Source organism: Chelonia mydas, chromosome 1, assembly GCF_015237465.2.
Source record: "Chelonia mydas isolate rCheMyd1 chromosome 1, rCheMyd1.pri.v2, whole genome shotgun sequence".
In the NCBI taxonomy this organism is placed as follows: domain Eukaryota; kingdom Metazoa; phylum Chordata; order Testudines; family Cheloniidae; genus Chelonia; species Chelonia mydas.
Window position 1 is genome coordinate 297,926,769 of NC_057849.1, and position 23,910 is coordinate 297,950,678.

The 23,910-nt window shown below is 38.8% G+C and overlaps 1 protein-coding gene across 4 annotated transcripts in view; it reads right to left on the reverse strand.

Annotated features, from left to right (window-relative positions):
• Positions 1–23,910, reverse strand: part of DOCK4 (dedicator of cytokinesis 4) — a 410,395-nt gene that overhangs the window by 183,538 nt on the left and 202,947 nt on the right. For all 4 annotated transcript variants that reach the window (XM_037888663.2, XM_037888655.2, XM_043549556.1 and 1 more), the window contains exons 9-12: positions 21,238–21,319; positions 20,483–20,543; positions 17,930–18,062; positions 15,417–15,505 (exon numbers count right to left, since the gene is read on the reverse strand). In XM_037888663.2, the coding sequence (XP_037744591.1) occupies positions 15,417–15,505; positions 17,930–18,062; positions 20,483–20,543; positions 21,238–21,319 (365 nt within the window). The remainder of the gene's footprint in view (positions 1–15,416; positions 15,506–17,929; positions 18,063–20,482; positions 20,544–21,237; positions 21,320–23,910) is intronic.

Sequence of the window (23,910 nt, forward strand, 5' to 3'; positions counted from 1 at the left end):
GCGTAACTTAAAATTGTGTGTGATGACTCTGACACTGGGTGGATGGGGATTGGGCATATCAGCTACCCCAGAAAATGGAACCACTCAAGTTTCTCAGAGCCACCTTTGCCACCCAAACCCCTCAGTTACAGCACTAAGCACAGAAGCAAACAATGCACAGTTGGGACTTAAGTCTCTATGGGTATGTCTACACTGCAATAAAAGCCCTGTGGCACGAAGGCTCATAGCCCAGGTTAGCTGGCTCGGGCTCACAGGACTTAGCTGAGGAGCTAAAAATAGCAGTGCACACGTTCAAGCTCAGGCTGGAGCCTGGGTTCTCAGACCCACTTCCCTCATGGGGACTCAGGGCCCAGGCTCCAGCCCAAGCCCAAACACCTGCACTGCAATTTTATAGCCCTGCAGCCTGGGCCCTGCAAACCCAAGTCAGCTGACCCAGGCCAGCTGCAACCATGCCATGGGTCTTTTATTGCAGTGTAGGCAAACCCTACTTTGTCAGACCTGGCTGATGCAGCAGTGCCTTTCCTGAACTGGGGTTTAGAGGAGAGTGAGCTGGCTGGGATTTAAAGCAAATAAGACTGAGGTGATGTTGATAAATTAGGACAAAATGAACAGAGATGACATCAGCTCCCAAATCGAGGGACTTTGCTCTGCTTTAGTTTCTCAGTTCTGCAATTGCTGATCCCATGGATCCTCAGCTGCTCCTGGATGCCAAGATAGTATCCAAGCCCAACAACGTATTTATTTATTTATTTTTACCAGAATGTGGTGACCTTTTCCTTTGTATACTTTCCCTTTCCATAGCCCAGTATGACCTAAGCCTTTGCCATCTCCCAATTAGATACCTGTAAAACACTCTACTGAGAGCTGGGCCTTTCAGCCACTCAAACTGCAGATGGTGCAGCATGGCGTTGCTCACTTGTTAAGCAGTCTTGCTATTGTTAGGATAATGTTATGCCTGTACTACATGAGCAAGACTAGCTTCAGATTTTGTTTTAGATTCAGTTTAAGGTATTAAGTTTTAATGTTGGGCTATTTGGGTGGTATTTAACTGCCTGTGATATGTAGGAGGTCAGACTAGGTAATCTATGGCCCCTTCAGGTTTTCAACTCTATGAAACCTATACATCTTTAAATGATTTAGATCCTAGACTCCTCCATCTTTAAATGATTTAGATCCTAGACTCCTCCATGAACCCTCTATGATTCCACATCTTTCCTCATATGATACCATGGAAGCAGAATTCAATGGAGGCACTTAACTTAACAGTCTCCCAATTTAAATAGGAGGGCCCACAGACAGGATATTTCCAGAGAAGGGTCCTCCAATTTACACATTCAAGTTTCTCTTATTAGTTTGAAAAAGCAAGAATTTGTTGTTCTTTAGATCATATTGCAATGCATGTCTTTTCGAACAAGATTTTTCTGGGGAAGAGATGGCAGGGACTAAGAGGATGCTAGAAGGCAAGATAGCAGTATCTTTGTTTTGGAGGACAATCTGGGTGGGGTTTTCAGTGTGAACACTGATTCAGTTCGCTGATGTACTCTGAACAGAGCTCCAGATTTTCAGTTGTATCAATTATACAATTTCTTCTGACTGCTGCAAAACCTAGTAAAATTCCTCCTCCAAGTAACTAAGGGGCCACTTAATGGATTCTGTTAGCAAGTCTGGTGTAACTTACTAGGGGAGTGACTCACATGTCACTAGGGGATCAATCATGAATGGTACCCAAAATACGCATAAGTCATCCACTTCAGTGGGAGCTGAGGGCATCCATCACCTCCCTGGTTAGCACCTCATGTGCACAAAAAGAGAAACAACTAATACATTATCAGAAGGTGCACAAACTAAATAGTGAGAGAGGATAAAGTAAACAGGCTAAAACTGATATAATACTGAATAATACCGTAATATTCAGAATCTACTTACATAAACGTGTGTGTAAAAAAAGTACAAATGGTCTTAAAAGTTAGATGCACAAGATGAAAATGTCCAGAAGCTAGTGTGACAAATGCATCCACCTTTATCTGACCTTGACAGCAATATGGAAATAATGCTTTCCACAAGAAAGAATGATACTTGAACAATTTCTCTAACATATTCTCTTGTTCATAAGCTTCCTTATTCATTATGTCTCATTGTTGAACAGAGACAACTGAGGACAAAACAAGACAGTATCACCCAATTCATGTTCTACTTCCCCCTACAGTGGAAAGATCAAGTTACTGCACAGTTATCAGGGGAAAGAGAGAGAATTTACTAGGGATGGTGAGCTAGGCATTTTAAGAAAGAACCTGAATCTCATCCCTCTCTGTCAAATCAAATTTTTAAAGTTTGGGGTTGGTGCACTCTCTTCCACAACTCAACCATACCAAATCCTGGCTTTCTCCCTCAACACAAGCCACCTCCCCATTTAGGTCTCACACCCTGCCCCTCCCATTTCTCTTTCTCTCCCCTGGCCCCCATATTTAAAGACTATTTTCAGGGTTCTGCCTAATCCTGGCCCCGACGTTCATTTCTCATGTTGGTCTTGGACTATGTATGCCCCAGACTCATGCAAAAGGGTGAAATATTTGTTTGGAGGTTTCAAGAAAAACCCTCATCTTGACCCCACAATGCAGCTTTGAAGATAGATGGTGCCAGAAGACTGAAAAAAAAATTTGGAAGGAGTCCTACTCAAGCTGAAAAGAGGAGGAAAACCCTACAATTTTGGATTTTTATCTGATCTAAACCTTGAGGTCTGCCCATCAATTCAAGTTAGTGTATAGTTAACACTGTTTCAACAGTTACTATGTAGTCATTGCATTACTGCCACAAAATAACATGCTGCTTCTCAGTAAACATGCAATTAAGTTGTGTCACCATTGTAAATCTCATTAAGAGCATTCCAAGATATTGGGATAGGAGAAGATCTTTCCCCCATACTGACTATTTCTGTGAAATCCCTTTGACAGAGGCCACAGTTATAAAGTAGCTAGTTAAGTTTATAATCTTCACCACCGGTAATTTAATCTGTATTGGATTTAAATTGATTTTCTTCCTCTTGGCATTAGCAAGTGAAAAATTGACTGTGTATGTTTGTGCCCCACTCTTATCTCTCAAGAGCAAAAATATTGCATCAAGAGCATAGGAATTTTAAGGGGCTTTTATTAGAGCATCAAAGTTGGCATCTACACACTGTTGAACCTTTCCTGTCTGATCCTAGGCAATCCATTTCTGTCTTCTGCATGCAGATGGATTTAGTCTGTGTAAGGGAGAGATATGAAAGTAATAGTCTACCTCAGAACTTGCTGAGTTATTTCACACTGATAAATGAAAGCATTAAACAGATTTAAACTGTATGTTGAAAAATGTCAAATCAAATCTATTCTATTTCTGTTTCTCTTTATCTAGCTATTTGAGGTCATTACATGGCCTATGTCACCACAGCGTCTGAATGCCTCACAATCTTCAGTATACTTATTCTCACACCATCCGTGTGAGGTAGGGAAGTGCTATTATCCCCATTTTACAAATGGGGAACTGAGGCAGAGACACATTAAGTGCCTTGTCCAGGATCAAACATGAAGCTTCTGGCAGGAAAGTAAGTGAATCTGGGTTTCCCACAGCCCAGGCCAGTGCTTTGGTGACGGGACCATCCTTCCTTTCATCATGGTGCATATCAATTTTTTAAAAGCTGATCACATGTAACTGTTTATTAATGAATTGAAAACATCAAATGTTTTTAGGCAGGAAAAAAGTACAATATGGTATATTCTCACCCCAAGGTGAAGGTGTTACTGTTAGAGGGGGAAAAAAATCAATATTTATACATTGGAATTACAAATTGTGTTGTTATTCTTCTATATTAAAATCACCTTTAGTTATGACCAGAATTTGGCTTTGTTTTGCACATCTTTTATATTAACTGTATCTGAAGCCATTTTACAATTCAACAAGTTCACTGGTTGTGCAGTGATTCTGTAGTAAAATGAGGCAGCTATTACTTGATCAGTAGCAGGTTACTTAGGCCCTTGGGTATCAGTGACTGTTTTATTAGGAAAGAGAAAAGTTAGTGAATGCATTAGAGAGTTTCTCCCTTGTTCTTTAAGCGAGTCTGGTTTCAAGCCTCATACAGAGAGTAACATCTGCAACAGCTCTGCCCACCTTACCTAGCACTGAAAAGAGGGTTTTTAATCAAATGCTGATACTAAGTCTTGGTATGAGAGTCAACCTTCTTGACAAGAGGCTAGTGTTCTATCATCTGAAACATACTATTGTCTAATACTTTGATAGTACTGTAATAACTGTGTGTGTTACTTTACAATTAGTATACAAATATTTAAAACTTAGGTGAAGTGTAGTCTCCTTTTCCAGATTTACTAGATGCTTCACGTTTGTAACTTCAGGCGAACTCCTAAAATGATCTGAAAAATCATGTTAATGTTCTATAAAGTATATTTACAGCGGCCTTACCCAAGTAGCTATGCAAGTTAAAACTGAAGAAATGGGGTTGAGCGGATAAAGAAAAGATAACATAAAAAGGCAAAACACAACAGAAAATAAAAAGTAGCAAAACTGTATATGATTTAAGACTCGGCAGGAAGTAAATCAAATTTTTCTGTTAGTAAACATAGATAAATATTAATTTTGTAATCTTCATTGGTACATCACGTAAGACCGAGCACGTGGATAGATATGGTTTCGTCATAAAGCTCCTGCTTTCCTTCAAAGATGTTTTGTTTCAAATCTGGGCAGAAACCATCTGCTACTTTTAATGCAGGAAATGGATTACAACCAAAATACTTTCCGATAATTAACCCTTCCATGGCAATTGGTACAACTGGGTTTCTTTAATTACTTAGTGCTGGATTGTTCCACCATTACCCATACTGAGTAGTACTTACTCCATGAATAGCATAACTGAAAGTAAGGTAACTATTTGCCCCCTATGTTTAGGACCTGAACTCAGATGTTAGGCAATTTGCTCAGCATGTTCATTCCTGACAGCAGCCACAGGGCCAGTGCAGAGTAGGAGCTTTGATCTCCATTCTGTTACCTGTGTTGCATTAGCACTATGTTAGTTATTACTACCAGATAGCTAAGCCCCTTTGTTTTCTGTTTAAACCGATTTTTACCGAACATTTCCCATGTTTTACAAAAAGTATTACTCAGGGTTTTTTTTTTTATTTTCACCCTACGTTTGAAATCATTCAAATATATAAAAATAACTTATTTTATTAGGAAAATACAATACATTGCATGAGATACATGTATTATGATAATACAGTAGTCTGTGTGTATACGCAAAGCTGCCTGTAAGGCTATGTATTAGTCTAGAAGATACACACAATAAACAAACAGGCTCGCTCACAAGCTCTGAAGTGCGTGCACTTCTGAACGTACTGATGAATCTCACCCCCACCACATACACATTTCAAGCTGTTAGCAGATAATGGTTTAAAGATTTGATACACTAAAATGGGAAGAAAACAAAAATCTGTATCAGAATACATTTCAGAACACAAGGAAGTATTCAAAAGTTTTTAAAAAACAAAAACAGGAGAAGAAGATGAAGTAGAGTGTATGCACTGAAAAATGGTATGGTCCAATTATTACATGTAAATCTTTATAGGTTAATAGTTCTAAGTCTACAACAGTAAACTTTTTATTCAAATGAAAAGTTTTATTTGGGGATTAGAGATATATTGTTTTCTTAAGCTCAGAGGTAGCACTGTGTTTCGAGTTTTGTTTTAGTTCTGCAGCAAACCACGCTCATGAACGAAATTCAAAGCATTAATCTACTGAACACTTTTCCTTCCCCCGTCTTTCTGTCCACCAAAATAAACCCCATTATTTACTCAGAAAAATTATTAATAGTTTTTTGCACTGATTTTCACCTGTTTTTGTTGTGGTGGTAATAAACACTGATGAATTCCTGGGGAAAATTAAATAAAAACAAAAACTGAAAACAAAGGGCCCTACAGAGATAGTACACTATGGCTACCCCACCAAAACTCAGTGATGATTTGTCCATGAAGCTCTAACCTTACTTTCCTCCCATTTCCCTCCCCACAGACAGGAAAACGGGATGAAAAACAAAACAAAACATTCAGCTACTACTCCATCCTGGCCTGTGACATGGGGGAGCAAGGACAGAAGATCCTCCTCTCCTTTGGAAAGAAACCAGGATGAAAATTTATGAGGAACACCAACCTTCAGGGTTATCGAAATAAACCAATCAAGGAATTGGCAGTGTCTGTTTGAAGGGGTAAATACAAAAGCAGTGGCAAAATTTGACATTTATATTTAGTATGTAAGGAGTCAAATTCTGGTTTTGATCTGGATTTCTCTCTTTTCAGATGAGGAGAATAACTGAGTTTCTGAAGACAGAAAAACTGCCAGTTCGCTTTGAAAAGGTGGCAAGGCAAAGTGTTATGTAGAAAGTAAAGAGGCTGAAAGGGGTTTTTGGATTAAGGGAAAAACTTATTCCAGCTTTCTGTCCACATTTGCACTGACAGCAAGGCTGTGGACCTAGCGCTGTGTATGTTTTCTTATATGGTTAATGAGTGGAAATCCAGTAATATCCATATCAGTAATTAAGAAACAGAATTTTCAAGCATTTTTTCCTTTCCTTTCATCAGATAACTACTACAAAAAGCATTCCCCTGATTCTGACTATACCTTCTATTGTTTACAAAACGACTATAAGTTGGTTGTTAAGGTGCAGTTCAGACTTCAGCTGGAGATGCAATAGACAACTGTTTTTGCACAAAGGAAAGCAGTCTCGTTGCTTTGTTCAGCATCAGCACTTAAATAAATAATGATGCTGAACAAGAAAGAGGAAGATTCAAATGCAGGTTTTTCTCTTCTTTTAATAAGTATAAGACATCAAAATCTGGTGGTGGTGGTAGTGAGGGGGATTCAGATCTTGTCATGCTAGCTTTTGGAAGGAAAAGACTGAAGCTACAGAATATGTATTATACGCCGCATACAGTAATGCAACAACAATATTTTCCATGAGGTGTCAGCAAATCTATCTGAACATATTGGCAAGCTCTTCAAAAAAGCTTTTTCCTGGCTGCTAAGCAACCACAGAGGAATTAATTTCATTAGTTAATGTGAACGAAATAAAATTTCACAATTTACTATGACTGTACAGCTACTGAATACTCCACTGAAAATTATCTCATTCTTGCTTGAATTACATGTCCAACTCTCTCTTTCACCCCTATCCGCGCCTCCCCCCCATCATGAGTTTCTCAAAACAGAGCTGATCATCAATCATGCAGGCTTCAGTTACCAAACCTTCCTGTTATCTGTAACAATTTCATGCCCCCCAATATTTTGCGCACTGAAAATTCATATAATTATATTATCCACACCTGCTAACGGTCTTCTGGGACACACAAATAATTACATCTTAGCCACATTACTTCATGAGACTGGAATATAATATACAATATATCTGAGTAAACAAATAGGATAAGTTGTATTGTGATGCAAAATCATGACCCTACCATTTTTCAAGTTGACAATTTTCTGATCGTCCTATTATATTCGATGTTATGAGTCTTCTTTCTCCACTAAGCACACGTTGGATCATATCTTTAAATAGTAAATCTGTTTTTCCTCAAAGGGGTACAGAGATGTATAAGACACACGATTGGGGCCATATAAATGCTTCTTTGCAGGGCTGAACTACGATCAGGGATACCATTATCCTAGGGCATTGTAAGGATAAGGATTCTGAGTGAGTTATAATGCCTGGAAGAACTGCAGTTCCTTGGTATTCACAATAATCCTACACACTACCGGTGCTGCAGCTACATAAAGGGCCTGATCCTGTAATCCTTATTCACATGAGTAGTCGCCTTGATTCAAGTGGAACTACTTGCGTGAATGACGAATGGTGGAGCAGGCTCTTTATGTAGCTGCATAATATGACTAGATTTTCAGATCAGAGCAAGAGCATTACGGCTTTGCACACTGAATAGGAGTATGCCATCTACTGAATTTTTCACTCGTGCAATTATTAGCAGAACTGGTCTGAAATAAAATAGGAAAACACCTGTTTTTTCAACTTGTTTAATTGTAAAATGCACCTGCAGTTATTTCAGTTGGCTGTATGCATAACTTGTAATAAGATGGTCATACAGCATAGTGCAGTAGACAATGTATTCACAACTGTAGTTTTGGTATTAACATGGCTACTAGAAAGAACAGCTTCTATTCCTCATTCAGATACTCTAGCTCCTCAGAAGCAGTACTCATAATCTTATAGTCTTTAATGCCAGAAGAAACCATCATGATCATCATATTCCCTTTCCTCTGTTCCCTGATGTTCTATCATTGATCATCCTGTGCCTCTCTAACCCACCCTGGCATTATCATTTTCATTGTAATCAATCCCACTGAGATTTTAAGATCCTTGAGGCAAAATCACTGGGCCAAATTAATCCCATGTGTAATTTCACTAGCAAAGAAGATACCCTAGAGATTATTCTGGCCCATTTTTTTATGTGCCTGTAAATCACCGTGCACACCAATGCCACAACTATATAACAGAATAAATAAAATGCATTAAAGGAACATTATGGTTGCAAAGTCAAGGACTCAAAGTTAGGAAATGCCAGAATTCTGGTTGCTCATATCCTTGTGTGCGTGCATTATAATAATTTCCCATTAAAAGTCAAGGGGAGTTGGGCACCTAATGCCCATTAGCATCAAAATATATACAAAGGTAACTTTAATTCTGGTGACAGGTTTCAGAGCCGTGTTAGTCTCTCTCAGCAAAAACAATGAGGAGTCCTTGTGGCACCTTAGAGACTAACGAATTTATCTGGGCATAAACTTTTGTGGGCCCACGAAATTTGTTAGTCTCCAAGGTGCCACAAGGACTCCTTGTTGTTTTCATTCTGGCATTACCTAAAGTTTGAATAATTGACTGTGCATCCTTCATGTTGTTTTAACAGGTTTTTGTGTGTAATTCCCTCAATTTTTTTAAATAGGAAACTGAAAAACAAATGACATCATGTGGAGCCATACTGATCCGTGCAAATGGGTGATCAGCAGGCTGGAACTCAGGAGTGTGTAGACTTCTACCACTTGAGCTAAAAGAGTAACTGGCAGCAGTAACAGACTTGTTCACTAAGCAGATCACCTACTAAAATGGGACACAACACCTCTTGCTCATAGAGTACTGTTTTGCTAGACAGCAGAGGAATATGGGAATCAGGAAGGTTGTGGAAGTGAGTGTGGTCTAATAGTAACAGAAAGTAAAGCCAAGCACTCAGATTTGGCAAAATCATTCTGAAAGGCAATGGGGCTATGTTGATGAGATTTCCCATATTAGAGACCGTAGGTAAATGTTGAAAGATATTCGGTTGCTTCCTACAGTAGGGGTATGAGACCTCGTTCAATAAGGGCTGTGAAGTGCACAGAATTACCACCAGTCAGTGGAACAGTTGAGACTGGAACTTATGGTGGTCTCTCAACTCAGTGCACCTTCCCTTAGGCCAAAGCAGGCAATGTCTGCGGCTACTGCAACATGTCCCCATCCAGAATTCTAGCTCTACCTACCCACTAGGAACAGAGAACGTGCTCAGTGGTGTGGACATGCAGGGAACTCTTTGGGGCTGGGGCATATTCCGTGGAGATTTTAGCAGCATCCCTTTCACAAGTTATATGAATATGTGCAGAGGGTGATTTTCAGAGGCTTATAAAGTTGTCCAATTTCACAGGGAAAGCAAAACGCACTTCTGTGATCCCAGAACTATCCCCCTGCCCAATTTCAAATTCTTGTCCCAAAACATGGAATCACAAGAGCGCTTCAAAGAAATTGTTTGCCAAAATTATCCATTTTGCACTAGCCTTGAACCATTTTCACTTTTCTGAGACTGAAGCAGAGAGATCAAGCTTGGAACATTTCAGTATGAATGGTTAAAGTATGGCAAAGTTATAAGCAACTGAAAACGGATTTAAAACAAAGTGTGAGGCAATCTTAACTACAGGTGTAGTTACTGACTCAACTCATAATATTGGAAATGTAATCTAAAATGAGCAAATTACATAATATTTTATTAAATAGGACTGGTAAAGACAACTCCCCCCCCCAAATATTATTATGATAATTCAAAGCTTTAAAAGACAGTGAGAATACTTAAGCCATTATTTTAACCAAAATCTAATAAGCAAAGAGACAATGCAGTAACTTCCCACATCTCACTTTCAAGGTGCTACATTTGAAGGGAGATTTGTGGTATACTGTAAAACAGCCCAAACTTTTGATTCTGTATACAAAGGGAGCTGACTGTTTGGCTTGCACTAATGTCATACTCATGTCAATAATATCCAGTAAAAGGTTGGATCTGATTTATCATTTCAAAAGTGATCTATATTTTGTTATTAGAGTGAAAGCTTTGCATGAAGCACACATGCTGAGGACTACAGTGGATTTCAGATGGTTAAAAATCACTCTGCCATCAGCCTTGTGTCTCAAATGATACCACTACCCAAGGTATTCAATAACCACCCAGAAGAGCACTGTTTGTCATGTCCTATTGCTTAGTGAGTGATTCAGTGATTACCAAATAATGCCAATTTAGCTTTTCAGATAAGGAACTGAAACAAACAATATTAAGACTCATATCTCATGTTAATATCAATATTTACAGCAACCCACTTTTAATAAAACAAACCACCTTTTGTAAACTGTGAATTTATCCAAATCTATTCAGAAGCATACCACCTGTTTAGAAACTGAAATTAACTGTTTACTGCTTATATTAATTTTATGTCTATGAGTTTTCTCACTGATTAAAATGTAAACATATCAGATCTTCCATCTGTTTAACATCAAGAGGAATTACTTAAACTAATCATGAATTACATATTTTTAAATAGCTTCTTCCACAGATTCAAATGGGCTGCTGAAAGGTATCCCATCAACCATTGCTCCTGCATCTTTCCTGGGATTTCAAATTAATGTATCTTAGGCAAAAATACATGGTTTTAAGGTTTATTTTTTTAAAATGCAGGCAAGTATGAACAGCCAACAGAACAGAACAGAACAAAACGAAGAGAGCTCTGTAGAACAATAAATATTTTCATATAGCCCACAGAAATGTCAGGCTTGATAACAATATACATCCCCTCTACATTAGGAGTCACTCACAACCCGTTAAGAACTTAAAGACAAATGTCAATTTTCTGAGTGACAAGTGTTTGCGCTAATATCTTTTACTGGACCAACTTCTGTTGATGAGAGGGATAAGCTTCTGAGCCACACGGAGCTCTTGTTCAGGTCTGGGAAAGGTAGTCCCAACATCACAGCAAAATGCAAGGTGGAACAGATTGTTTAGCATAAGTGGTTAGCACAATTGTAAGGGACCATTCAAAGTTGAGTGGCCCGTTAACACCTCTGCAGTCACAGGACTACAAGGGGTGGTTAGTGGGCTACAGATTGTTATAAGCAGCCATTAATCCAGTGCCTCTGTTCAGTCCATGATTTTTAGTGTCTAGCAGAGTTATGAATTTAAGCTCTCAGGCTCATTTTCTGAAAGTGTTGTGCAGGTTTCCTTTGAGGAGGAGGACTGGCTAGGTCAGATACCTAGCGATTGCTTTGGGAAAAGTGTTCACCCACAGGTGATAGAGTGCCTTTGTCACCACACCTACATTCATAGATCCAGTAATGACCCCAAAACACACCAAGAAAGCAGTCGGGCACTGAGCTACTGCAGAATATGCTCTGAGGAGGAAGTCCGGGATATACACCTTAATACACTTAAAACCACCTTCACCAAACAAGGACACTCAACTAGAGAAATAGACCACATCATGGAACGGGCCACCCACATATCCTGAGAGAATTCGCTTCAATACAGAAATAAAAACCCCTCAGACTGCACACCCCTAGTTCTCACCTACCACCCCACACGGACACATACGGAGCAACATCAATCACAACCCAAACTTGATGGGGACCCCTTGCTGAGAGAGATCTTTCTTGAACCTCCACTTTTGGCCTTCAAAGAACCCCAAACCTCTCCAAGCTCATCATCAGAAGCAAGCTCCCCACAGACCAGGACACACTAACTTAAAGCGGCACCAGATCCTGCCAGAACAGCAGATGCAAAACCTGCAGACTTATCTCCACTGCTACAATGATCAACACCCCTTACAACACCCCTTTCAAGATCCATGAATCCTACACATGCCTATCACAACATGTGATGTGGTGTACCTCATCCAGCGCACTAAATGCCCCAATAACAACTATGTGGGTAAAACCAGACAATCACTATGCTTTTGAATGAACTCACACGGGAAAATGATAAAAGACAAAAACACCCTAAACACCTGTATGTGAACACTTTTCACAAAACAATCATTTTATATCTGACCTATCAGTACTCATCCTCAAAGAAAACCTGCATAACACTTCCAAAAGATGAGCCTGGGAGCTTAAATTCATAACATTGCTAGACACTAAAAATGATGGACTGAACAGTCACACTGGATTTATGGCTTATTACAACAATCTGTAACCCACTAACCCTCCCTTTTGCAGAAGTGTTAATGGGCTTCAGCAGTGTTACTGAGCATCCTCAGTCCGTGTGAGCATGCACAGTACAAGACAAGCAGCAAATCTGGTGGCGGGGGGGAGATGCACATGACCCCGCATGTGCCCTCTCCCCACAACACATCGCCTCTGACTCTAGAAGTACTGTTTCCAGACCTGAAGAAGAGTTCTGTGTGGCTCAAAAGCTTGTCTCTCTCAGCAACAGAAGTTGGCCCAATAAAAGATATTACCTCACCCACTTTGTCTCTCTAATATCCTGGGACCAACACGGCTACAACTACACTGCATACAATTTTCCGAGTGTCATTCTTTTCCAGTGGCTTATGGATCATGATATCATGGTTATTATTTTTAATGGTTGAAATGTGTCACATATTTGTGAACATTTTTAAATGAAATAATTCAAACAAAGAGCAAGATACCTGGGTTCTTCTAACTTAATTTGTATATTCAAAACTCAGAGTAACTTCAACTTCAGTTCAACAGTTTATTCCAATAGGTGGTGCTAGTAATTTCTGCATTAGCTGTAATAGCTATTCCTTTCCTACTCTGTTAGCAGGCTCTGATGTGAAATGTAAATTGCTGCTCACGCACAAATGAAACTGAGAAAAAGTAAATTAACTTTTACTTTTATCGGCAGCTGAACAAACTCCAGTATTTAAAGTGGACCCTGTCCAGACACATACAGGGAGACCACAAATCACAATATCAAACGCATGAACAATCAGAAGGGTTTACCACAGGAATATACCCAGGCAATTCTGTTTGGAGAATAAAATCTTCCGGGGGAGTTTGACTACCAAGTAGCAGGCATTCACATTTGCATCAATAGTAAACATTCCTTTCTTGTTTTCAGAATGTTTTTCCCTATACATCTCAAAGAACATTTGTCCTACAGGGCGTATTGCATTCCAAATGCCAAATTCTAGTCCACCATCCTAAATACAAATTGTCCAGTATCAGTGCAAAATACTTTAGTGGTATTATTTTTTCCTTCCACCTCCATAGAGGGGTGATGCTCGGTATCTGAGGAACCCAGAAAGTAGGTTTCTTATTATATACACTGAATTCACAAACAAGTATTCTTTTTGCATCATAATGCATTTTTTTGCAAAAAAATTTAAATGACAAGCTACGGCTATCCTAGCCAGGCTTCATATTAAATTATAGAAGCTTAATTAGTGTCCTTTTAATTCAATTAATTTGAATATTTAAAAATGAAATGGAGCATTAGAGCTTTTTTCCCCTCACACCTTGCTGAAGACCATGTTTCATGTAACTTTTCAATACAAGTTTCACGTTCACAAATCAAGTTAACTGAACTGTACAGGCCTACTTAATCTACTAAATTTATGGGTTTACAACTTCAGATGATACAAGATTGCACTGAAACATAACATTAACTTGAAAATTAGCTCACCTGAGTTTATTCTGCAGTTTAAATGTCAAAGAATGTGTTTTCAGGACCAACATGGAAGAAATAGGATTTGAAAGCAAAAACTAAGGGCTTATCTGAACAGTGGGGTAGTGCGTTCTATAGGGGTGTAATTCCTAAAGCGCACCAATGTGCTGTGGATTAATTGGCCCATATAGACCCTGCTGGTACGCACTAAACGTTCCCTACAGCACTTAAAAGTAGCACTGTACTTGTTAAAGCGCACTAGGGAACCTTTGGTGTGCACCAGCAGGGACTACATGGATCAATTAAAGTGCATCACATTCATGTGCTTTACAAATCACATGCCTGTAGCGTGCATGACCCCACTGTGTAGACAAACCCCAAGTCATTGTAGTATACTTCTATGGGTTTGTCTACGCTACAATTAGACACCCACAGCTGGTCTATGCTGCAAGGTGGGAAGGTCCCAGAGTGTGGGCTCCAGCTCGAGCCTAGAAGTCTACACAGCAATGAAAAAGCCCCACAGCCTGTGTCCTGGAAGCATGAGTCAGCTGGCACGGGCAAGGTGCAGGTTTTTAATTGCAGTATAGACTTACCCTCTCTTTCCAGCTAGATGAGGTTTGATTGCTTTCCTGGAGTATAGTGGTTAAAAAAAAATTGCCAATTCCAGGAAGCATGTAAATCTCAGAGTCTCCTGTCTGGGGATACAGAGCAGTATTACAAGACTACTAGGCCAACTGTCTCTGTCCCTTAACATTGCTTTTTGCTTATTCCTACTTTATCCATTCTCATGATGCATTGTGCGGGAGGTCAGACTAGACAATCATCATGGTCCCTTCTGACTTTAAAGTCTATGATTCTATGAGTCTGTGATTCTATGACAGCTATGGATGCTGGCTATGGAGGCATATCAAAATGCTTTAGATGCCAACAAAATGTATGTCCCTCACCTACTCAGCAAGAGGTTCTGCGAACAGTGTGGTGGCCTCCCACTTTGCCTTGCCTAGAGATTTTGATACATCATGTCAACAACATGATCAGTTTTCTATTTATAATTCAAGATCAGCAGTATCATTGACCAGGCAGCACTTCCAGTTGGATACCAAACACCAGCTCGCACCAGCTGAAGATTTAGCTTTATACTTGACTACTACATCTGGAGACTTGACTGTAATCAAGGTTTCACAGCAACTTGGCACCCCTTCAAAATGAAAGTTCTTAATCAGTTGCTTCTGTAAGGGAATTCAGTGATGTGCTTTTAGGTTTTTAAGTAGCAGATGAAAGGCAGGATGTGCAACTGCTGTGGCACCCCTCAAGTTTTTAACCAATACAATAGCACTCCTTTTTCGTGAGTGGAAAACAACAGTCATAAACCCTTCAAAAAGAAAACATTTTATTTGTAAAACTTTAAAAAATAACTAAAATAATGCAATAGAACATTTTGCAACATACACTCACCAGCATTGGAGCCTGTCAGGTTGTAACGAACATTTAGCTTTTTGATGATGTTTTCATGGATCTGATACCAGTCACTCTCTGTGTTGCACCTATGAAAATGGTAATATTCTTAAATCTGAAATGAGAGCTCACAGTTGTCAGACCCACTGTAACAAACTTAACTGGCCTCTCCAAATAAATCCTCTTCTGCTCACCAACTAGCATCTTGAAATTTATCTAAATCAGCAGGTCATATTGGTGGCACAATGTGGGTTTTGACATGATGCCCAGTGAAGCAGCTTGCCACAACAGGGAGCAGTGTCATGGCAGCACTCAGATGCATTGGTTGAGGATGTCACTGTAGGAATACTTGCTTTGCCTGGGAAATTTGAGTGGAAGGGTGTCCTTGGTGGTACTCAGTAATTCAGCTACTGCTGAATTACTCATGTGTATTAATCTCTTCTTCAGCTCTAAATTACAGTGAAACCTCCCTAATGTGACCATTCAAGAGCTCAGCAGAAACACGACATCTAGCAGAGATGATGTTTAACTAAAGGGCAAAGGAAATTATGTTCTTAGTTTCACAGGGATAGGAGGCTGCCTATAGGAGAAAGCCAGTTGAACAGATTAAACAATGCTGTAGGTGCAAAAGCGTCTTGCCACAACTTTAAAATTTAGCATTTTCAGTTGCTTTAATTAAAATTTTTGAATTCCATAATCTGACCATTATTTGATAAATATTCCACAGAACTTTTTCTGGTCATTTAGACTGAAGTTAGTCTCAGTATCAAATTTGTTCTGTTTTATCTAACTGAAGTACTAACGCCACATTTATTTTTACCAACCACAGACTTTGAAAGTGAAATTCAACTGTCCAACCAATACCTTTAACAGCATGGTATCCAACAGAGAGCACTTTAATCTAGACTGACAGAAAATTAAAGTAAAATAAAAGTCAGCCACCTGTTCACCGTCATACTAAATTGCCGTCAGAAGCACTGCTTCCAGCAGTTCTAATTCAGCACAGTGGGGAATAAGAGACAGGTGAAGGGCAGCTTTTTAGAGACTGAAGTGTCTTCAAGACTCAAGTACTAAACTTCACTGGAAGAGGAATCCCTTAAGTGTCTGACTAGTGTATCTCAGTTTATACTCTTAGAATAGATCATCCCACAAAATATTTCTTAACTTATCGAGCCCAAGGTCAGCAGGGAATTCTATGTTCTGTGTCACCGCATCCAGGAAATTGAACTTTCTTTCTATCTACTATCAGCCAAAATCTCATCTGCCATTTAATAAACCCATGCATTTAAAATAATTAGATTTTGAATGAGATGTTTTGGTTTTCCAGTCCCCTTCACTTATGGCATTGTTAATATTTTACATTTTTTGCTATTGCAGTTTTGTAAATGTTTTGCATCATTATATATAAATGATTGCCCTGCCTACTTCTTCCTGGAGTGATAAAATACTCTTGGCAGATGTTTGGGCAGTACAAGGAACTTCAAAAAAGTCCCCAAAACACTTCACATTGCCATATAAAGATTATTATAGCAATTTCTCTGCCTAAGGTTGTTTAAGCATTTCTATTCTAATCCCCCATTTTCAGTGACTTTTAAAACTTTCTGAAACTTACCCCTCTCAGGATCAAGTCTTACAGATTTAGGCTTTGCCCAAAGGAAAATCATTTTGGAAAGCTGGAGCAAAAACAATTCAGGTATTTTGGAGTATGAGTAGAGTGAAAGACAAAATACACTTTCATAATTATCAAAACACTGCTCAGACATTGAAAACCTATGGGTAGAAAGCGGCAGTTCAACAGGGAGAGGAAGCGTGTATACGAACTATGAACAAATGAAAAATCACACTATCGGAAAGCAAAGTACATTTTTCAGGGAGCTCTTGCAAAACTTGTAAAATGCGCACTAAAGACGACCTAGCTGTAGATGAATGCATGGCTTAGCAGCACAGTGAAAACTCCAGTGAGGGTGTGCAGCAAATTGTTCACTGTGTTTCTTGTAAAATGGCACACTAAATGAAATTACACAGGCCTCGATCCTGAAAACTTAACAGGACTGTTTGCATGAGTATCTGCTTGATGAAGGCCTACAGACATAGAAAAATATTATGATATCCTATTGCATTATTTGATAATTGTATCCAATCAGGGCCAGATTAAAGTAACACATGCACCCCAAACTCACATATTTCCTGACTTCTGAATGTTTAATTGTGCAATTTTTTATAACATATTTTAATTTTTGAAAAAACAAACATGAAGAGCTGATGGAAATTTTTTCAACAGCAACAAAAATGGTGAAAAATTCTGATTTTTTTTATCAAACCCTTTCCCTATTCTTTGACCAGCTCTAAAATATACTATTTTATATTATGGGGGATTAGAATGGAAATGCTTAAACAACCTTAAAGGACTAAAGCCCTTTACTTACACTAATTAAAAGCCATTGCTTCTTGGTACAGACTGATATAAATGGACTCCAAACCTCTTAATAAATTAAAAGGAAAGAATCTCTTACATGTATACTTTTAAGATAAGGTCATCCTTTGAGTCTCCTGCCAGTAGATCTGCAATGCTGAGGACTGCACAGCCAAAGGGCCGTCGGTATTGTACGTTGCAAGCATTTTTCTTTTCTCCAGCTCCCATTCGGCCTGTCAAATATAACACAAATACGATGCATAATCCACTAAAATGCCTCTTTCTAAAGCCACAGAAAAGGAGGGAGAGACCGGCTCAGCTGATACCTGTAGATAACTTAATGGTTTTTATGAGATTATGGCAAGCGTAGTGGTTACAAATCTTTTCCATCTTTCCATATTTTCCACTTAAATTAGAACAGTAGAAAATATGAAAAGTGCATTACACTTATAGTGCCTTTGTAAGGTCCAAAACTGAGAGGACACTGGTTACCTTCTCCTGAACTCCCCTATCATATACTTCTTGTTTAATACCCAGTAACTATATTCCATTGGGCAATGCTGCACCAAATTTAGCATTCAGGTATCATGTACTACCGGACATTAGGTCTTATCACATTTGTAAATATTATTTCATGACTTTTGTTGTTAATAGTCCTCTGCCCTGTGATTGATAGGAAGTGCTGTCTCTGGCCAGGACAATTAAGCAGACAGGTGCTGCCACCATAAGAGGCAATTCACTAGCATAAGTGGACGAATGCAAGAGCAGCTATTAAAGATGAAAGACGAGGAGAGAACAAAAAAGAAGAGGAAAGATGCTGGAGCATAAGAAAGCAAATAAGTATAACGAAACAAACGAAGCAAAAGGAAGTAGTGATGAAAACCAGACCTTTTTCTAACATTCTTTCCCCTTTTATTCAAAAAACAATAGCCCAACTGCATGAACAAAGCAATAGCCCAACATGCAGCTGCATGTCCTGCATGAAAATAGAGGGGAATCCCTTCCTTCACCTATTCTGCTCAATGACAGCTATGCACCTTTTCTACCAGGTGCATATGTGTTTGATGCCAGTTTCTGAAATGAAAAGCACTTGCTCATAGCTGTTGTCGGAAAATGCCTCCCCATAACATTTCCCTGAATCACAGCAGCTAGGAGAGTAATCTTTCATTTTCACCAAGTACATTGTCCAAATCTTATTTTAATCTCAAATATTTCAGCAAGTGTCCTTGGTCTTTCAATAGCTCTCTCTCATAATCCCACATCAGTGCTATGTTTATGCACTGACAAATGGCAAACTATTTATGACTCTGCAGTGTTCCTTGCTCCTTTGGAATAAAAAGATTCTGGGTTCCCTACTGAAGGCCCTTAAAAACTGCACTGACCTTTCAAAAGGCCTGATTGTGGAGCTATGAAACACACAGAACCTATTTCAACTTTACAGAATCAGAAGACAGAGACTTTGAATTGATGCAACTCAAATAGCATATGCAGTGACTGGAATATCAAGACTGTCATACAAAATTCATAGGCATCCTTTCTGGAATCTTAAACTGATCTAAATGCAAAGACTTGAGGTTTTTTTCCTTGCTCTAAAAAAATGGAAAAACAGAGAATTAGCTTCCTCCTTCCACCCTCCTCCCGAAACTCTGCTGACACAATGGCAGGCTCTTATTTGCAATCTGGATTGTCAATATTTCAGAAAAATGGTGAAACAAGGAGGATTCTCTACCTTGCCCTTATTTTAAAGGTTTATTCTTACCAACTTGGCTGGCTGGCTCAAAAGTTAACATTTTGCACCATTTTCTCCTCAAAATTGTTTACCACCCAATTTCCTACACCTTACTCATTAAATGAGTATATGTCTCCCAGCTTTGAAGTCTTGGTGACACACCACAACCATATAAAAAAGAAAAAAGTATACAGAAAAGATCTGAGACATTTTGCTTATTCAGGTATGTATGCATTATCCAAACCCAGCGTGCGGTGCAGATGATTATTACAACAAAAATAAAATACTCTTCAAACGATCAGGAAGAAATGAAGGTAGACTTAGTGCTGTACATCAACTACCATTATTTTACAGGCAACAATGCATATCTCTAAGAAGAGAAATACTCAGGAAAGATGTGAAGATTATTTGAGTGAACTCAATATAGCCACAAGACAATTTCTTAAAGAAATAGATTAAATAAAGTACATGCTCTTCACTTCTACGGAACTTAAGCACTGTCTTTGGAGGAAATAAGATTTGTTCATATCGTATGTTAAAATTTTCTTAAAGGGAACAACATCTCCTCCATTGCAGTTTCTTTTCCCTTATCCCACAAAAAGGGCACTGAATTTGTTTGAACTATGTAAAAGACAGAGTACACATTGTCATCAGTCCATTTATACTTATTAGGTCTGCTAAATTTCCAGACAAGTTGTTCTACTTGTGCAATATGCCTGAAATTACTCTGTGAGAGAAGAGCGAGTTTTTAAAACTCTTTATAAACTCATTCATTATGCTATGCTTTTCAAAGCTTACACAGAGACATACAATCAGCGAATGTGACAGATGCCATAAGCAAAACTCAAGCACATTGTCTTTCCTTTATTTACTACCCAATGCCTTCCAAATGTACAGTTTATGCTGGCAGGCTATCGTACATACCTATGCGGATAATGTGCACAGTGATGTAGATGTCCTTCCTGAGTTCACTGCTACTCAAATCCTGCAGAGAATCAGAGTCTCATTATTTTTGACCCACAATTAAAGTATGACATTTAAAGATCTTAGCATATTACTCTATGTGCCAATGAAAGTGATAAATGAACATGGAGTGCACTTTTAACAGAGGATTTGTTACAATACAATATTGAAAAATTACATTCTTGAACACTTTAAATTTGTGACCATGCAGGAGTATGGGCAACTTCTGTCCTAAAATGCTATGGAACAGATTGTGCCTTGCTGCATCCAGGTTGCAGAGGGGCAGGACGCAAGGAGCTCCCTCATGAGCCCCTGCACATCAGTGATGCACGACTGCAGTCCCTACACTCTTTAAAGCACAAGGATTGTTGTCTCCAAGCAACCTCTGGGTGCAGGAGAGACAAGGAGGCGGCGGCGCTGGCCAGCCTTGCAGGGAGGAATATGCTGTACCTGTGCACTGGGAAAGCACCAGAAAATAGGCAGAATTCTTTCTCGTGTTCCCCCAGGTGTGGTGCAGCTCTGCAAGACCTTTAGCATTGGTCCGTGCCACAACGACACAGCGGAATCTTTCATTAGGATTCAAATCAATAGCCAATCAAACAGCTCCGACACAGCACTGAACTATTTAATTACACAATAGTTAATTTACTCTATCTTTTATTTAAAATATTCAGCACAATTGCACAAAATGAGCATAAAGAATGTGTAAAGCTCACCACAAAGAGAGAACACTGTCTTTCTGGCTTCTCTGGACATTTTGGCAAACCATTCCTATTCAGTCTTAAAAAAAACCTCTCGCTGCAAGAAAATAAAGTATGCTGAGTAATGTTAAGGCAAATGAGACTTCATTCTGAATTTGTTTCAAAGTGAAATCTTCCTCAAAATATAGAGCAATAACATTTCTAAGAACTTGATAACAAAAAAAAGTATACTGAATGTTGATATTTTGCTTGTAATTACAACAAATCCGATATGAAATAATATTTTTTGGGCTGTGATTTTGTAGATTGTATTCACTTCCTGTGAAATGATGTAGGTACATAGAAATATGAAAACTATCAAGTCTAGGTACACTGGACTTTATTACAGGAGGTATGTAATATATTGGTAAGGATTCTAACTGTGCGTGCATTGGCATAATTACACAAACTGGCATTCAATCAGTATCTTTCTCACAGATTAATAAAATTGTCAGAGGAAAAGGTAATAGGTAAGATGATGTTGATGATATGTGTCCCTACTATTAAACTTTAACTTCCACCCTCCCAAATGGAGTTAGACTAGATGGATTTTAGTATACTATGGAATAAGAGCCTTTATAGAAGCAGTCAGGAAAGCATTCTTTCCAGAATTCTGCCTTTAAAATCTGTCAGTGTTTGCTAAATGTTCCTGTGGAAACAAGTATCAAAACAAAGAGTTTGGGAAATTTAAGACTGCCTCTGCTAAAGCTGAGAGAAAGAGAGAATTTTAGAGCCACTGAGGGGGCAGAACCTATGAAAAAGGGGAGAAAGGACATTTGTTACATTAAGGAAAGACTCCCATTGAATTGTAATAGGAGTTGGATCAGGCCCATAGGAAAGTTCACTTTATGAACCGGGCAATTCATGTGTGGGGGAAGTTTACAAGAGAGTCAGAACCCTCCATGCTTTGGACCAATTCTAATGGGATGTGTCATAACCCTATTTTTAAAGGGTGGGAACAACAGGGTCACAAATAGTACGATGTGCAGAAAATCTATTTTTTCTTCCACACTTCCCCCCACCCCCAGCCAAGCAGCTGTCTGGATACCCCAAAGTTATAAAATAAATTACCAAGAGATCATCCTGCACATACATTTTTAACTACAGCTTTCTCAGCTGTTTCCATCTCGTCTGCCTATGGCCGAAGCCCAAAATTTTTTGCTAATGTTTTATACCAATATATATCTTTTAAAAACAGCAGCAGGAATTTTTATAGGAATATGCCAGATGAGATACAAAATCCTGAAGATGAGTTAAATCTTTCTCGTGCTGTCATTCCCCATTCACAAAATCTGGAGACCAATCATTTAATCAAAATTATATTTAACCTGAGCTACATTTGGGGGTTGGTTTAATTTGTACAAGTCAGCCAACCTGGCCAGTTTGAATCCCCAGGTACTTAGACGTTTTATTGGAGTAGTTCACTTTAAACCACATTCCCCATTTATAGCTATCCAGTTTCCCATTTGATGGCAGAATAAGTGGAAGCTAAGTGTAGGATAGTCTAAACTCTTGTATATTTCATAGGCAGAGACTTGGAAATGTCATTTCTCAAGCACATACACATACTTTAGTATATAGCCATCTCCTGCAGCCGAAGTCTCCATGGTAACTTTAAAAGAGGGTTTAAAAATAAGGTCACTCAACATTCTGTGCAAAACTCAACTGTTTTCTGCTGCATATGAATTTAAAAGATGAAGTGTTTTTCAAAATTTATAAAAAAAATTAGCACATTTTAATACAAATGAAATACACTAAGAGAGTGCTGTTATATCAGATGTTGATCTCCGGGTTCTAAATAAACTTTAAGTTAGCACTCACCATAGCAAGAATATTACTGTGTGTATTATATAGCGCTTAGGAGCCCCAGTCATGGGCCAGGATCTAATTGTGGCTGATGCCATACAAGCACAGAACAAAAAAGATGGTTCTTATCCCACATCGGCTACATAGCCTGTCTCTATGATCTGCAACCAGCAATGAATCTGAACTGTGTCAATATAATTTTAGTCCAGGCAACCAACAAGGCCGTTCTGAATTTCACTGCCTTATCTCCAGTCTATAGACCTGTCCATCAGTAATACGTATCAACAGCTGTGGATGTTTCACTGCATGATTTGTGCTTAAAGCAGGCAAATGGAAATGATTGTCCAAAACAAGAACAGCAGCTTCCAGGAAACTGGATCCTTGGCAGACTTATGGTGTTTACAAACAGTTTTTATAGGCTGGCAAATGTTGAAAGAGTATGCATGCCCTCCAAAACCCAGTGCCTGTTGTAACAGCTTACTGTACATTCACGTTACTTCATCTTTCAGATGATCCATTCATTCCTGCTCTATACCTTGTCATATAGCTAAATGGCTTGTTATCGCTTACACGCTCTTGAAAAATTTACTCAGCACCTCATAGCTTGAGATATAAATCAACAAGTCAGGGTAAGAACACAATGGGCTGCCTGCCTGTAGATATCCAAAAACACTTAGCTCACATTTGGAAGGTTGCTTGCATAAACATAAGAGCTAGGAATTTATTTTTAGGAAAAAAAATTACATTTAGATTCTGCAGATGTCGAAGGCACTGCCCTAGAAATGCTTCCTACTTGCCACAGGTGTGTGGATTTTTCAAGCCCTGATCACACACACACTCTGC